This window comes from Sinocyclocheilus grahami, unplaced genomic scaffold, assembly GCF_001515645.1.
Source record: "Sinocyclocheilus grahami isolate Dianchi unplaced genomic scaffold, SAMN03320097.WGS_v1.1 scaffold218.1, whole genome shotgun sequence".
In the NCBI taxonomy this organism is placed as follows: Eukaryota; Metazoa; Chordata; class Actinopteri; order Cypriniformes; family Cyprinidae; genus Sinocyclocheilus; species Sinocyclocheilus grahami.
Genome location: NW_015505397.1, coordinates 1,345,596 through 1,363,587, shown reverse-complemented (window position 1 = coordinate 1,363,587; position 17,992 = coordinate 1,345,596). Strand labels below are relative to the sequence as shown.

The following is a 17,992-nucleotide window of genomic DNA, read 5'->3' as shown; positions in this document are numbered from 1 at the left end:
AAAAAAAATCAGAAAATCACATTGTAGGATTTTTAAAGAATTATGGTGGAAAATAAGTATTTGGTCAATAACACAATTTCATCTCAATACTTTGTTATATACACCTTTTGTTGGCAATGACAGAGGTCAAACTTTTTCTGTAAGTCTTCACAAGGTTTTCACACACTGTTGTTGGTATTTTGGCCCATTCCTCCATGCAGATCTCCTCTAGAGCAGTAATGTTTTGGGGCTGTCGCTGGGCAACATGGATTTTCAACTCCCTCCAAAGATTTTCTATGGGGTTGAGATCTGGAGACTGGCTAGGCCACTCCAGGGCCTTGAAATGCTTCTTACGAAGCCACTCCTTCGTTGCCCGGGTGGTGTGTTTGGGATCATTGTCATGCTGAAAGACCCAGCCATGTTTCATCTTCAATGCCCTTGCTGATGGAAGGAGGTTTTCACTCAAAATCTCACGATACATGGCCCCATTCATTCTTTCGTTTACACGGATCAGTTGTCCTGGTCCCTTTGCAGAAAAACAGCCCCAAAGCATGATGTTTCCACCCCCATGCTTCACAGTAGGTATGGTGTTCTTTGGATGCAACTCAGCATTCTTTCTCCTCCAAACATGACAAGTTGAGTTTTTACCAAAAAGTTCTATTTTGGTTTCATCTGACCATATGACATTCTCCCAATCCTCTTCTGGATCATCCAAATGCTCTCTAGCAAACTTCAGATGGGCCTGGACATGTACTGGCTTAAGCAGGGGGACACGTCTGTCACTGCAGGATTTGAGTCCCTGGCGGTGCAGTGTGTTACTGATGGTAGCCTTTGTTACTTTGGTCCCAGCTCTCTGCAGGTCATTCACTAGGTCCCTCCGTGTGGTTCTGGGATTTTTGCTCACAGTTCTTGTGATCATTTTGACCTCACGGGGTGAGATCTTGCGTGGAGCTCCAGATCGAGGGAGATTATCAGTGGTCTTGTATGTCTTTCATTTTCTAATAATTGCTCCCACAGTTGATTTCTTCACACCAAGCTGCTTACCTATTGCAGATTCAGTCTTCCCATCCTGGTGCAGGTCTACAATTTTGTTTTTGGTGTCCTTTGACAGCTCTTTGGTCTTGGCCATGGTGGAGTTTGGAGTGTGACTGTTTGAGGTTGTGGACAGGTGTCTTTTATACTGATAACGAGTTCAAACAGATGCCATTAATACAGGTAACCAGTGGAGGACAGAGGAGCCTCTTAAAGAAGAAGTTACAGGTCTGTGAGAGCCAGAAATCTTGCTTGTTTGTAGGTGACCAAATACTTATTTTACCGAGGAATTTACCAATTAATTCTTTAAAAATCCTACAATGTGATTTTCTGGATTTTTTTTTCTCATTTCGTCTCTCATAGTTGAGGTATACCTATGATGAAAATTACAGGCCTCTCTCATCTTTTTAAGTGGGAGAACTTGCACAATTGGTGGCTGACTAAATACTTTTTTGCCCCACTGTATATATTTATTTATTTTGCATTTTGGACGTTTTTGTGAGATTCACCCCTCAATAAAACAGGCCACTTTCATGTCCATTGATTGTGTGCTTCTGAAACCCATCCATGCATTCAGAGGAGGAGAGGCGATGGATGGATAAACGGAAGGGGGGAGAAAGGAGTAAACGAAGATGGAGATTGACGTTTTTCAGTCGCCAATACTTTTATCTAAAGCTCAGGGTGGCTGATGGCCACATTTTCATTCGTTTATATCCAAAATTCACAATTTTGAAAACAGAAAATGTGCAATTGTTTGGTAGATTATGGTGATATGGCTAAAACCTATGATATTAGTAGTTTAGTATTACTGCAATGATGTATGTCACAATATACTTGTTTTCTTGGAATTTCAACAGAATTCACTGGCTTCTTCTTCTCTCTGTCTGTGAATCACTGTATTAGCAGTAGCTGAATCTTTGTCTTCTACTTTTCCTGTTTCCTGTTTGATTACGTGGGTGGTCTTTCTTGAGTGAGTGAGTGAGTGTGTGTGTGTGTGTGTGTTGTTACCATATTTGTCTCCGTCCTCTCCTCGGGCGCTGATTTTGCGTCCGAGCACCTGGACGTGTTTCCCACTGGTGCGGCTGTAAAGCTGGTACACGCGATGATGTCGCCGGCTCATGGCGTCTCGTGCACGAGTCTGATTCTCTACGTGCACGCTGAAATTCACCCCGTCCACTCCAAACACCTGCAGGCAACAGACCACACACATCCAGTCTTTATTTCCCCTTATATTCAGACATTTTTCTGAAGTGAACTCACAGTGAAAACAGTTCTGAACTCATCACTACCAAAAAAGCACTATGGTTAGCCTAGGTTGAATTTATGGTGTGTATTGTTAAAGCATGGTATTTCGTATCAGAAAGTGAGTTTGCAGTGGATTTTGGATGATCTACTGCTGGTCATGTTTAGCCTCCAGAACTTTTACACGTATACAGTAACAATTAATTATTTATTTTTTTCAAATGCATTCATGTTTGATAATATCTATATATTTTTTAATTATTTTTTCTGTTGATTTTCTTTTGTTTAATTATTATTATTATTATTTATATTTATTTTACGATTTTGTTATTTTTATTATTATGATATTTTATTATGATTTTTTCACCATTTTTTATTTATTCTTTTATTAACTTTATTACACAAACATTTGTTTAACTTGTACTAAATTAATTATGTTGCATTACCTGCAACAGAACACTAAATATGACAATTTAACATTAATAAGGATTACTATTTAACATACAATAAGGTATAATTTGTAAACATTAGTTAACTACACTAGTTAACATGAAAGAACAATCCTTGTACTGAATTGATTAATCTTAGTTTGTCAGTTTCAACATTTGCTACATTTTGTAAAATCAAAAGTTGAATATTAACATTAGTTAAAGCACTGTGAACTGACATGGACAAACAACAAACTATTTTTATTAACTGTGAAAAATGATCTAATCAGTAAGTCATGGCAACTTATGTATTTCAACATAATCAATTCCAGTCAACTTTAAGTTTTTGTTATATTAAGTTATATGAAAATTCACAATTGTTTTTAAGTTTAAATTGAAATGACTTGTCCAATCAAGTTGATTATACTTCAATCTTTAAGGCAGAAACTGAACTTAAATTTTTAAGTTGAAATAGGCATTTTTTTGTTTGTTTGTTTGTTTGCTTGGTTGCTTGCTTTTTAACATTAACAGATTAATGAATGCTGTAAAAAAATTATTTCTCATAGTAAATTCATGCTAGCTAATGCATGAACTATTGCTATAATGGAACCTTGTTGTAAACTGTTACCGCATTCATTAATTCAGACTATTTTCATGAATGATTATGAAGAAAACATATATGAAATAACACGAACAGACTGAATCATGCACAATAAGACCAGTAATGTCCATTAAACAGGTTATTTTGATTTCAGGTAACTCACCTGTAGAGGATTGCACATGACCAGCATCATCTGGATATACCTGAGGAGCCAGAGAGAGAGAGCAATCAAGGTCAGGTGAGTGTTTCCATGGTAACAAAAAAAAAATCCACCCAGCATCCCAAAGCCCTGCTGATTGATCAGGTCTACGGGGAATGTGAAGTTAAAATGAACATCTTGAGAGCTTGACTCATCCTCCAGAATGAGTTTGATAGTGGGCGCTGATTTTGCGTCCGAGCACCTGGACGTGTTTCCCACTGGTGCGGCTGTAAAGCTGGTACACGCGATGATGTCGCCGGCTCATGGCGTCTCGTGCACGAGTCTGATTCTCTACGTGCACGCTGAAATTCACCCCGTCCACTCCAAACACCTGCAGGCAACAGACCACACACATCCAGTCTTTATTTCCCCTTATATTCAGACATTTTTCTGAAGTGAACTGACCGTGAAAACAGTTCTGAACTCATCACTACCAAAAAAGCACTATGGTTAGCCTAGGTTGAATTTATGGTGTGTATTGTTAAAGCATGGTATTTCGTATCAGAAAGTGAGTTTGCAGTGGATTTTGGATGATCTACTGCTGGTCATGTTTAGCCTCCAGAACTTTTACACGAATACAGTAACAATTAATTTTTTATTTTTTTCAAATGCATTCATGTTTGATAATATCTATATATTTTTAAATAATTTTTTCTGTTGATTTTCTTTTGTTTAAGATAGCTTGCTAGCTAATGCATGAACTATTGCTATAATGGAACCTTGTTGTAAACTGTTACCGCATTCATTAATTCAGACTATTTTATTCAGACTATGAATGATTATGAAGAAAACATATATGAAATAACACGAACAGACTGAATCATGCACAATAAGACCAGTAATGTCCATTAAACAGGTTGTTTTGATTTCAGGTAACTCACCTGTAGAGGATTGCACATGACCAGCATCATCTGGATATACCTGAGGAGCCAGAGAGAGAGAGCAATCAAGGTCAGGTGAGTGTTTCCATGGTAACAAAAAAAAATCCACCCAGCATCCCAAAGCCCTGCTGATTGATCAGGTCTACGGGGAATGTGAAGTTAAAATGAACATCTTGAGAGCTTGACTCATCCTCCAGAATGAGTATGATAGTTTATTTGAAGGATTATGTACAGGTAGATGCTCATTATCTATGATAGATTATTTGAAGGATTATGTACAGTTAGATGCTCATTATCTATGATAGATTATTTGAAGGATTATGTACAGTTAGATGCTCATTATCTGTGATAGATTATTTGAAGGATTATGTACAGTTAGATGCTCATTATCTGTGATAGTTTATTTGAAGGATTATGTACAGTTAGATGCTCATTATCAAAAAAAATATATATATATCTTATATCAGGCTGAAATGGTTTATTCATCCCACCTGCAATGCAGATACACGGTGAAATTTACAGAGAAAACTAAGAATAAATAGTTATTTTAATAAAAAAACATCAAATGCGAAGTGTCACATGGAATTCTGGGAATGTCAATTTACATTTTCACTGTAAATTATAAAATGACTTTTCACTTCCAAAAAATATAAATTTAACTGTAATTGTTTTATTGTAAAATTACATGAAATGTCCTGTTAGTTATTACAGTTTTTTTCACTTTGAAGAGTAAGGGAATTTGCCATTAACCAATTAACTGGTTTTTGCTCTAGCATTTTTACGGTCTTTTAAAATTCCAATCATTTTTTTTACAGTATACTTATCAAATATAAAATACATGAATATTAAATAATGATATAAGTTAAATTATTTTACAATGTGAGAAGAAAAAGAGCGCAGAGTGATTCAACAGAAATTAAACTAATATAGCACCATAAGAAAAGAAAAAGAAAAAAAGCCAATAGGGATATTACGAAAAAACAACAGAAATGTTATCATCGGCTAATCAGAATTGGCCGTTGTGTCGGTGACTTAATTAAAGGGCACCTGTTATGCCCCTTTTTACAAGATACAAAATAAGTCTAGGTGTCCCCAGAATGTCTCTGAAGTTTTAGCTCAAAATACCCCACAGATGATTTATTATATCATTTTGAAAATGCCTATTTTGAGTGGAAGCAGAAACAGGCTTGTTCGTGCCTGTACCGTTACGAAAATTAACCATTGTTTTACTACAAATAAAACCAAAAAACCATGGTTACTATAGTTAAACCATGGTAACTACAAATTAACCATGGTTTTGCCACACTAACCATAGTTTAACCATGGTATTTGTAGTAAAACTGTGGTTATACAAATGGTAGTCAATACACCAGAAAACTTGTTACTACACTTTTACTCTAATAAAACCATGGTTAATTTTCATGCCTGTATCTTTAAATGCAAATGAGCTGCTGCTCCCTGCCACCTTTCCACAATAGGGCTGTGCCTTTACAGCGCATACATCAGATATGCTGCCAAAACAAACAACATCTGTTTGGTTTTTATTATGCTGAAATCATGCGTTTCAAAGCCATATCAGTTTAAACTTCTGATATAGGGTTTTCTGAGCGCACACATCTGAAGCACGTGCACAGAAAGCGGCTGTCACACGGCATGCGAGTACAGAACTAAGTTATCTTTCATGTCTTATTGCGCTTAAACTGTCAAATACACACAAGGTTATGTTAAAAACACACATGAGTTACAAAAACACAGTCGGTTATGGCTGTGAAGGTAAATAGCTGGGAAAGAAATTGCATGTTTATATTACATCTGTGTATGAAGTGACAGCAGCGTAAGATGTAGTACTGCTGTCTACGCTGTTAATATGATCCAAAGAATAAAATAAAATCAGAAAATCATTCACTGCTCTTGACCAAATAATTTTTAAGTTATAGCTTTAATAGGAAGACATGTCTTACTTGAATGCTGCTTTTAAAGGGGTCATATGATGTTGCTAAAAAGAACATTATTTTGTGTATTTGGTGTAATGAAATGTGTTTATGCAGTTTTAAGGTAAAAAAAAAAAAAAACATTATTTTCCACATACTGTACATTATTGTTTCTCCTCTATACCCCGCCTTTCTGAAACGCGTCGATTTTTACAAAGCTCAACGGTCTGAAAAGCAAGGTGTGCTGTGATTGGCCAGCTATCCAGTGCATTGTGATTGGCCGAATACCTCAAGCGTGTGACGGAAATGTTACGCCTCTCACCATACTGTGATGCCGTGTCTCAGGTCCACGGTAAAAGCCGATCCGGTGATCCACATCGCGAAGTTGATGCATTTCCTCAGCGACCAGCACGGATCAGCTCTAGGCATGACGAAGCGGATATCATCCACTTTTGGAAGGCCAAACAAAGTAGTTTCGCTTTCACTTCTTCACGACATGGCGGCGGCAGCAACAATACTACAGCGAGAATAAAAATGACGCCTTCTTTCTTTGCGTGAACATTTGGGCGTTATGCAAATTTTTCCACAACGTGACGTAGACATGTGGGGGCGTGTTAGAACGAGCCATTTTAGGTAGGCGTGGTTGACTCTTAACTTTTATAAAGAATATCTCTTTGGATTTGAGACTTTAGTGTTTGCAACTTTACAGATCTTCTTTATGCACCAAGAGCTTGTAACACTCCAAAGAGAAAGGAAAAATTCAAATTGCATCATATGACCCCTTTACATGCTCTAGAGTGAAGATAAACATGGCGGATTGTGTGCGGCTCACTCAGGTCGGGTCTCTGCTAATACAGCGGTGTCAGTCAGTGGCTGTGGGCGGGCCTGAGCAATGTGATGTCACATTTTATTAGTTCTAAAATGGTGCGTTCGTGTGTATATCTGGGATGCTTCAACATAGCTAAAGTCGCATTCGTCACTTCTCACCGGAGCTTACGCTACACCTACGTCCTATGTCATCCGCTGGAACACCACTCTCTCGAATGCGCGTAAGACAGTTAGCATAAGATAGAGATTATGTTTTGATAAAATTTTAAATATGGATATTTTGCTTACAAAAACACATTATTTCACTTCAGAAGGCCTTTATTAACCCCCCGGAGCTGTGTGGAGTACTTTTATGATGGATGGATGCACTTTTTTGGGCTTCAAAACTTAGACATCCATTCACTGCCTTTATAAACATATTTTTTTTATATAATTCCGATTGTATTCATCTGAAAGAAGAAAGTCATATACACCTAGGATATCATGGGGCAATTTTCATTTTTGGGTGAACTATCCCTTTAATTGGAATGTTAACAAAATGTCCTTAGAATATATTTTTGTTAACTGGGTTTTGATCAAACATTACAAGGTTAAAACATTAAAAAAAAATGTAAACACGCACAGATAAATTGTTCACAATAAGACCAATAGCATGCATTTAGAAAATAGATTAGGCCTATATGAATTTTAATTTAATGATGATTTTAAACTACTTTCCTGTCTTGGTTAAATCGCCACATGTTGTTGAAAAAGGGAAAAACCTGACATTTGAAGCATAACTCACATTTTCATGGAAACTTGGAAGGCCGTGGGTGTGAGTAAGATTTTAAGCGTATAAGAGCAGTAGATGAGGGCAGCGCTGCAGCTGAAGGGCCCACGGTAAACTTCTCCATCACCACAGGCCCTGTTCTGGCAGGGGACTGTGACTTTGAAATCGAACAGGCCCACAGGACGGATCAGTGTGTCTGCTCAACATAAGTCAGTGTGAAAAGTCCGATGTTATGACAGCCAACGAGGAGACCACAGGGCCCTATGGGACTAACGCCTGCTGTGGACTCAAATGTTAGAAACCAGTAGAGGAACAAATTTCACTTCTTCTCAGAGACGCTTGAAGATGACGTGTGCAGTTTTTCTGATGTAAAAACACTTCCTCCTATCCCAGGTTAATATGCAGAGACAACTAAAAGTAAACCATTTGTCGGCTGATTCAACACTGTGAGACAGACTGTTTGAGCTTCCCGACAAAGCAACGTCTGATCAATCATTGGCATGAGTTCGGAGCATCATTAAACTAAATTGAATCAACATTGAACTAAATCGAGCTGAATAATGACACTATTGTCTTCTGTACACAATGCAGTTCCTTAAATTTCCTCCTTATGAGAAATAAAACTAGACAGAAATGACTCTGTGTTGTCATACAGTAAGAGTATGGAACTTTAAAATCAGCTCAGATCATTTAATCTTGGACAAATTTGATTCCTATTGAGTTTGTATTGAGATCTTTGACTTTGGTACCAGGAACGTCTAAGGAGTCTCCAGCAAAGATTTCCCGTTTCTTTCATTATTTTCACTGCTGTCTGGGAGATATTAAAGGGGTCATATGATGCTGCTAAAAAGAACATTATTTTGTGAATTTGGTGTAATGCAATGTGTTTATGCGGTTTAAGGTTCAAAAAACACATTATTCTTTCCCATAATGTACATTTTTGTTGCTCCTCTATGCCCCGCCTTTCTGAAACGCCTTTTCTGATTTTTACAAAGCTCATCGTTGTGAAAAGCGAGGTGTGCTCTGATTGGCCAGCTATCCAGTGTGTTGTGATTGGCATTCCTGTTTATGGAAAAGAAGCTTGTAATACATTCAGTTCCAATGTATTTATTTGTGTTCTTTTTGTTGCATTATTCTTTTTTCCTTTGTATTTGCAGGTTGTGTACTTGAATGCAGCGAATAACAACCGCCCAGTTCAGGAAAGTAAAAGCATTTGAATTTTATTTCTGGAACTTTTCTGGTTCATGTTTTCTTCAAGAGGCACTGACCAAGGAAGTTTCATGTGCGGTAAAAGTGTCCATAATTAAAGGTAAAGTACAGTTGTCTGAAATTTCATTTAGGCCTAAATTTAGTAACTTAAGTAATCTGTAGGTAGCTTTTCAATGTCTCTTTTAAGTTAAAAATATTTTAGTTTATTATTAAATAACTGATCTGTTTTTAATTTTTACTGTTTCTATAGGATTGAATGCATTTGGTGTGATGTCAGAATCATGACAGGAATAAATGTTCATATACATCATCGTGAATAGACTGATTTTGATAGCAGATGACTAGTAACACTGCAAATCAAATGCATACATGGTGAAACCTGTTTTATAGGAACACAGACTAAACAAACCTTCAAATATTACGATGTTGTATTTACAAGATTAAATATAAAACACATTTTGAAAACTTTACTGTCATTCCTATAGCTTTATATATAGCCTATGTATGCATGTGTCTGTGCGTGCATCATTACAGTCTTTAAAAAGGGTTCATATGTGTATCTCTTATCATCAGAAGGCTGCAATCACTAGTAAACAAAAGACTTCCTATTAATAAAGTATCTGAAAAAGATCTACTCTATGAACAATGCATTAAATTACATTAAATAAAGACAAAATAAATAAATAAAACAAGCAAATGAAACGATAACTCACATGTATCTGGTCCACTGAGGCCATGTTTTAAGTCAAGAGAATTATAGATCATCTTATAACAGGCGTCCAAAACTGACTTCCGGAAAAGAGGAATAACCAATGACATCTGAGGTTACAATTAAAACCGCAAGCCCCGCCCCACGACTGACAAAAATAAAAGTGTTCGCGCAAGCAGGGAAGATCGAGCGCGAGGATGTGGGGAATGATCATGCGCGCGAGGGCTTATATTGCACGCAGAGGACGTCACGCGTGCGCGAGGGTTTGAAATGAGCTTGTGGGCTCCCGTTTCCTGACGTGTAAATCTGTTTTCCTCTCGCGGAATTGATTTACCCCATGCGCCAGCATCAGTGGTGCGCTCGGTTATTAATGAAAACTTTGATGCATTTGGCTGGTTAACACCTGCTCAGCAGAAGAGGTAGAACTTTTCTTTATTTTCCTATATATGTGTTTGCCAACAGATGCAGCATGAAGTTCTAATGGCACATGTGTGATTTTTAGGATGCATTCTTTTATTCTTCTGTTTAATGGGCAGAGACGCGTTTGCCCGTGCAGAACTTGCTGCCATGATAGGTTTTCAGGGTGTTACTATGAGGTTATCACTTAAAGTAACAGCACACCCTCCTCAACAAAAATGAATGTCTGTTGCTCAGCGGTGTGGAATGAGTAACTACAACTAAAACTTTAGTTGTACTAAATATCCGTGGTTTTATGAGTGATTTTTAGGATGCATTCTTTTATTCTTCTGTTTAATGGGCAGAGATGTGTTTGCCCGTGCAGAACTTGCTGCCATGATAGGTTTTCAGGGCGTTACTATGAGGTTATCACTTAAAGTAACAGCACACCCTCCTCAACAAAAATGAATGTCTGTTGCACAGCGGTGTGGAATGAGTAACTACAACTAAAACTTTAGTTGTACTAAATATCCGTGGTTTTATGATGCAAATGAAATCACCGGCGGGGCAGTGGAGACGCCACAAACAGAGGAAAACACGCCAGAGGGGGAAAAAAAGACAGGAATGGAGGAGATATGAAAGGAATTGAGAGAGTGTTTCTCATCTTGTCGTTTTTAATCCCTTTCTCTTTCTCTCCCTTCCTTTCTCTTGTTTCCCTGTCTGGAAATAGAGAATGAATGACTCCCCCACACTGCCTCAGCTATGAAGATACGAGAGAGAGAAAGAGAGAGAGAGAGATGGAAGCATCTAACCAGCTGACAGCTGCAACTAAACACACACACACACACATACACACTCTCTTCATCATGCATGTCAACACACACTTAACATACACATGCACTCATAACGCCTCACGTTCAATCATACTGCATCACAGGTACAATACAAGCTAGTGGACAGGATTATTAGTTAACTAAAACTAAAACCATAAACAATTTTTTGTTACTTGAAATAAAACAAATGTTAACAGAAATATAACATAAAAAAAACTAATATAAAATCTATATAGCTCTGTTTTTCTATATATGTACTAAATAAAATAAAACTGAAATTAAAAAAATAATAAAAATGACAAAACACAACAAAATTACTAAATTGAACTAAAATGAAAATGAAAAATGGAAAATACAAAATAAAAACTAATTCAAAATGTTTTTTTATAAAATAATGCTAAAATAACACTGCTAATGGAATACTGTCCACCCAAAACTTTTTAATTTACTCACCCTAATGTATGTCAGTTTTATTTTTAATTCAGTGCATTGCTCACGCAAAGCATCGTATGGTTTCAGAAGACTTGGGATGTTGTGCACGAGTCATATGGACTACTGTTATGGTAATTAAAAAAAAAAAGTTTTTATTTATCGATGTATTTATTTATTTTCTTGTCCATTCCCAATCACTTTCATGAAAAGCAACATCTTATTTTTTTTTTTTTTTTTTTTAAATATCTTTTTGTGTTTCAAAGTTTTGGATTGACATAAGGGTCAGTAAATAACTGAATATTTATTTTGGGCTGAAGCTGTTGGTGTACCTTCTGTGGCTACATTAATAACTCAAATTAATTAACAAATTAATAATTATTATCAAATTATACAACTACTATAAATATAACCAACTTTACCTGGATATACATACAGTAAAAATGTAAACTATATTATTGCACAGCTCTATACATAAAGCTGTGTATATATTGTATTCAGCTTCATTCGCATGCAAACAGTAGAGTCGTGTAAAGCGATAAATGTCACTGAGTGACATTTCATTCACTAAATGTGTTGTACGCATCAGCTGCACACTCCCTACATTAAACAACAAACCACAGGAACACACACCCTATAATAGCTGCACAATGTACAAAAACCACATGTTCACCACTGCTGTACACTTAACTACCCAAACATGATTTACAGTCATAGTCTGTGATGATCATATACTTCTCTGCATTCTGATAAACTACCACAAAAGAACAAACCCCTTGGAGGAAAAGTGTAAGATAAATGTGCCAATCTTTAGAGATTTCTATGTTTAAACGACATCTGTTATGGTGGACTAACCTCTGAGTACTGCTGTAGTTCTAGTAAGAAGAATGTTTTGCTAATGTTCCCATTAAGTTATGAAAACGTTATTTATGACTGTTTAAAATGTCCACACTTTTTTTGGTTATGCAATGTTAAGGGACTATTCCAGTTGATAATTTTGCAAACATAATGGGAATGTTAAAAATGTTCTATGAATGTTCTGAAACAAGTGATAACGTTTAAAAAAATGTTCCATGAATGATGCATAAATAATGTTTTTGTGCTAACATTCTGAGAACATGAACAAACGTGTTAACATTACTGGTTTGTTCAAAACTTTGAGAGAACCATCCTAGAATGTTCTGAGAACGTTCCCTGTCATCCGGGTTCATGCTGTCGCTATCTATGGCAGGCTCAGTTACTGAACAGCGCTGAATAGTTGGTGGGTTGCTCAGAAAATAGGTTTTGATATGTAAATGGCATAACCATGACAAGTCGTTTTTGCAGCTTAGTTTCCTGCAGTACTCGATTTGAACTGTGCCGTCCTTGTATTTTGCATATGGGTTTTGTGAGCCAATCACTTGAGCTGTTCATGCCATGTGACTAATGAGTGTGGAGCTTCAAAATGACAACACTGATTGGCTGATGACCACAAGATGCACATATGGGCTGCGTCTGAAATCGTATGCTCTCTGAGTGGGTACTTCTTTCGAATAAGCAGTTACTTTGCGACTGTTAAAAAAGTATGTTCTATTTGGTGTGCATATGTGTAGTAATGTCATTTGGATGTACTACATTCGTCATGTTGTCATTGTCATGTAATCTGCCAGCATTAGTTGCATTGCTTTACTGCTGTTCACAAATCCTCTCCCATGGCCTCATGAGATAGCAATGTGTCCATCAGATGTGCAATTCAGAATCTCAGCAGAAAAATACTTTTGCCTACTGTTTTATGAATACTGTGAATTCGGACATACTACTTTTCCCCCCTACTATATAGTAGGGAAGTGTCCGATTTTGGATGCAGTCTTAATCCCAAACTCTGAGCTGTGATTAATAGGTTATTTCATGAAAATTATAGGATATGACATTACATTTATGCCATAAAAGTTATTTATATAATTTCCCTGCAGCTCCAGAGTGATTAGGGGTAAAAAGTGAACTACTTTGGATGGTTTTCACAACCAGATGGTATAGTTACAGCATCATACTAACTAGCAAAACCCCTTGATGCTGAATTATCTATAAGCAATTCCAACCAATCCGTTTCTTGGAGATGATCTGCCATCCTGTTCTATCATTTCCTGGCATTCATGCAGCACATAAAACAAGTCATGAAACGCAGGTGTCACCGCACTCTCAAAACATTTTCCTCCATTACTAAACTCCTCCACATCAAGAGAAACAAGATGTAGGAAAATGTAAAATGGGCATCTTTCTCCATAACAGATCGAGGCCTTTCTCTTCACTCATACTGGCTCAAAATGTTCACAAGCATGTGTGTTTGTCTGTGTTCTCTGTATCACGTTAACAATGTAAATGGAACAGAGACGCTGTGTATCCTGTTGCTAAACGGCATAGACTTCACCCGTCTGGCTGACACACACCTGTGCTTTGACCCTTTGTACCTGAGTCCCTGAACGGCCACACACCTCGCGTCATAACTGAGCAGATGTGCATGTGCTGACCAGGTTCTCATGTGTGTTTATGTGTGTGCACCTGCTCACATAAACACCTGTGTGCAGTTTTTTTTTTAATCCATGCATGCCCGTTGTGCTCTGATTTACGCTGTCTGCATTTCTGATGTGAATATGTATGAAGCTGTTTATACAAATGAAGATACAATACAGTTCATACGTTTGGGGTCGGAAGATATTTTTTAATGTTTTTGAAACAAGTCTCTTATTGTCACCAAGGCTGTATTATTATTTTTTGGTTCAGAAATACAGCAATAATGTGAAATATCATTACCATTTAAAATAACAGTTTTCTATGTGAATGCATTTTAAAATGTAATTTACTGTCACTTTTGATTAATTTAATGCATCCTTATGCAGCTGAATAAAAGTATTAATTTTGTTCATCAAAATAAAAACTCTTACTGACCCCGAACTTTTGAATGGTATTGTATCTGAACAAACATTTATCTATACCATGGCTAATAGGCATAAAAAAACGCTTCCAGTTTCTGTGCTTGTCAAGCAAATTATGTGGTCATTAATAAGGCCTTATGAATGTTATTGAGTACATTTAGTGCTTTATGAGCTTTGATGGCATCTGTGTGTTTACTATATACACATGTTGTAAATTTGACTGATGTGCATTAGTGTGCATGCGTTTCTCTGAGGTCATGCATGCTCAGTGGCTCTGCACACACTGTATGCAGGCTGCAAATTTGCACATGCAAACTACAGATCTGTGCATGCTGGCTGCAGATCACGTTGGCTGCGGATCTGTGCACGTATGGTTGGTGTAGCGGCCAAACCCTGGCTGCGCAGGTGAGACTGGCTCTGGGTCCCGTAAGAACTCTCAGCTGTTAAAACAGTAGTGTTTCACTGAGAGAGAGAGAGAGCGAGTGAGGGGGAAAGAAAATGCAAAAAAAAAATAAAACTACTTCAGCTGCAACCTCGGATTCTCCGTATCCCTCCCAAACCGCAACGAGCCTGCGGCCTGCCAGAGAGAGCGAGAAAGGTGGGGGAAAGGGGAAAGAGAGAAAGAAAGTAGCTGCACGCTTTACTCTACTGAGCACTATTGTCAGCGGCCAAAACAAGCAGGGTGATGACATCATCAAACCTGAGACCGAACGATTCCTGAAGGCGTTCGTGTGTAGAGTTGAGCGCAGCGAGGTGGAGTCGTATCCCAAATCAACCCGCACACCCTTCAAGTACAATTTACACCGCTGGCCAAGTTTAAACAATATAGCAGTGCAGGGAAGGGAAGAGAAATGCAGTCAGGGCTGTAGGTGCTGTGAGTCGGGTCGACGCTCGAGATTAATGTTCTCTGAAAGATCTACAGGAACAGAAAGTCCCGTCTGTGTGCTGTTGCATGTTACATATGTCACAGTATAAACCTTGGTTTCTACAGCACTCATTCAATGTCACTGTATCTGTCTTGATATGGGAAAATCTTTTCCTAGATCCTCACTCCTTCAAGTTCACATGAATCATTTCAAACCTGTTTTGCATCTAGGGTTGACGCTCCTATCAGTTAAAACCAGTAGGACTTCCTTGGTCACCAGATGCATCAGAAAAACCATGGTGGTTGAGCAGTTTGTGTTTTATCTCACAATTCTGACTTTTTTCATAGAATTGTGAGATATGAACTCAACATTGTGAGACAAACTCAGAAAAACCCGCAACTCTGAGAAGTCATTATTGTGAGATATACACTCATAATTGACTGTCATAATTGACAGAAATTGCTAGTAAATTTCACATTAATTACATTGTAAAACACAATCCAATAATCACTATTTACAACTTCAAATTTTAGGGCGTAACTTGATTTTAGCCATTAGAAGTTGATTGATTTGTAAATGGGGTCAATTCCATTTCTTCTTGTAGAGCATGTGGTTTGTAAATTTCTGTTCTGATTGCATGAGTGCACTAAATCAAATCATATTCCATTGTCTACTGCTTATCGCTATGGCCTTGAGCAAGTGACTGAACCACAGGTGCACCACTGAGAAAAGCTTTGAATGAAACATGTCTGATAAATGTCAACTATCTTCACCTCATCGCAAATAAATAACCTTTAGCACACCTGACACAGGAAAATAAGACTTCGAGACATCTGCGTCCACTGTCGTCTTCTGTTTCACCAGACCCTGAACGACTAATTTAGATTATTATCAAATAAAGTGAATCTGCCTTTAATGACACCAGCCTTGAGAACAAGTCGGCAAACTCGACCTAGTCTCGCTTGCACAATTCCGGCTAATTCTGCACAACTGTCTGAGAATGTTAAAGCTCCGTTTGATGTTTTTCTGTCTCTAAACTGCAGTTTCCTGTCGGAGAAGGTCACATGCGCTCCGCTCTATCCAGACAGCAGATAAGGTGCCAGCTCCATGCCTGCTACAACAACCAACCTTGGGTGTTATTATTAGTAATTTGGTGGGACAGGACCAGACAGCCTCTCTGTCTGCCCGGGGAGCGTCCGGATTCTGGGCAGAGTGGATTATCAGAGGCCCTTTGGTCCCATCCGCAGGTTGGGAAAGGAATGATAACCATCTCAAGATGACTGCCTTGCACAACAAAAAAGAAAGGAAAATACGAGAGTGGCAGACACACCTTTGGAGTGACCTGTTTTCATTGGACATGGCCTTACCTGAGCTGGGTGTGATTGACATCTGTGTCCATGGCAACCCAGAGGGGTGATGTCATAAGATCATTATATATGCAAGACTTGGAGTTTGTCATGTCAAGTGACGCGTGTGGCACACAGACTGCTTTTGATTAATAATTTACCTATTACAACTTAGGCAACGATTCATTAAGAGTCATTCTGCATGATCATTCACAAATGACTTACAAGACAGCCACCGTGGAGAGAAAGGCCCACATCGCTTCCTCCGCGTCCGTGTGGCTCCGTGCGCGATTGCGAAACGGCTCTCCGGGTCACAGCTTCACGTCTGTCCGGTTTGTTTAATCCGTTTGAATGCAGGGTCCGCGGATATTCCCGCTATCGCCGGTGGACTGCATCTTTTCACCGTCAACATGCGGCAAGGGGTCAGCGGGGTGTGAGCGGATGGTCGCGGTGCACGGTCGGTAACGGGCAGGAGGCGGGGCGAAGCTTAAACCTCCGGAGTCTGAGGAACAGGTGAAGCGAAGTTCAAACGCGACCCACACCTATGCGTCGTTTCCGCTCATAAAAACTTTTCGACAGCCAGCAAAAGGTTCGTGCCCAGTGTTTTCCAAGCAGTCCGTGCGTAACTTTTCCTGCCGAAAATGTCCTTCCACAGATAAGGATTAAAACTCCGTGGAGTGCATGCGCACGCATCAGAGTTGGTGTCACTGCTGATCCGCTACGGGCGAAATGACTGCGGGAGGCAGAGCACCTGGACGGGGATGGAACGATGAAGACGCGGCGGCGGCGAGCTGGACTCCGGGTACCGCGGAGCGTGCTCGCTCATGGCTGCTGCGCCGGAGAGACGGCGGCGCGGTTCAGGTCAGATGATGGGGGGAAAGTGAAAGCAGAAGGAAAGCGGCACACGCTCGCAGCTCCCTGCACCTGATTTCTCGGACTCAATTCTGGAGCTCCAGCACAACAGCAGCCAAAACACGGGCCGATGACATCACTTCCAAAATGTTTGAAGGGGGAAAGAATGCAATCTGAGCTTTATATTTATTTTTTTAAATGAAGAAAGTTTGCAGCTCCCCCCAGAACAGCGCAAAAGACTGCCCGAAGAAAGCGCTTCGATCTGTGAGGGAAAACGCGTCTTCTTTTTGCGTATTAAAGCAGGCGATCCGTGCACTGGAAGCAGCGTCCACTTAACCTGCGCCGCCTCCTCTTCCTCAGCCGCTTTCATTCACAAATTCACGTAAAACGTTGGATAGAAAACTAACAAAGCTGGAAAGCGTTTGCGCGGCTTGTTTCATCTCCGGTCGTTTGTCTTCTGAAACTCCACGGCAGAGCGCAGAAATCACTCCAAGAAGGGGGGGCGCAGAACAAGATTTCAGATCAACCAACCCTCCTTCTCCCAGACCCC

General features: G+C 38.9%; 1 protein-coding gene and 1 long non-coding RNA gene across 2 annotated transcripts in view; both read right to left on the bottom strand.

The window, feature by feature from the left end:
- The window catches only part of LOC107596396 (fibroblast growth factor 18-like), an 8,020-nt gene extending 4,545 nt beyond the window's left edge, over positions 1-3,475 (bottom strand). Inside the window, exons 1-2 of the mRNA XM_016287118.1 lie at positions 3,446-3,475; positions 2,020-2,197 (exon numbers count right to left, since the gene is read on the bottom strand). Of these exons, the coding sequence (XP_016142604.1) occupies positions 2,020-2,197; positions 3,446-3,475 (208 nt within the window). The remainder of the gene's footprint in view (positions 1-2,019; positions 2,198-3,445) is intronic.
- A 204-nt stretch (positions 3,476-3,679) lies between these two features.
- On the bottom strand, positions 3,680-17,927 carry LOC107596407 (uncharacterized). Its single transcript, XR_001610357.1, has 3 exons — positions 16,816-17,927; positions 4,363-4,402; positions 3,680-3,812 (listed from the first exon to the last, which is right to left on the bottom strand). It is a non-coding gene; the product is annotated as an uncharacterized lncRNA (long non-coding RNA).
- Between the last annotated feature and the right edge of the window lie 65 nt (positions 17,928-17,992).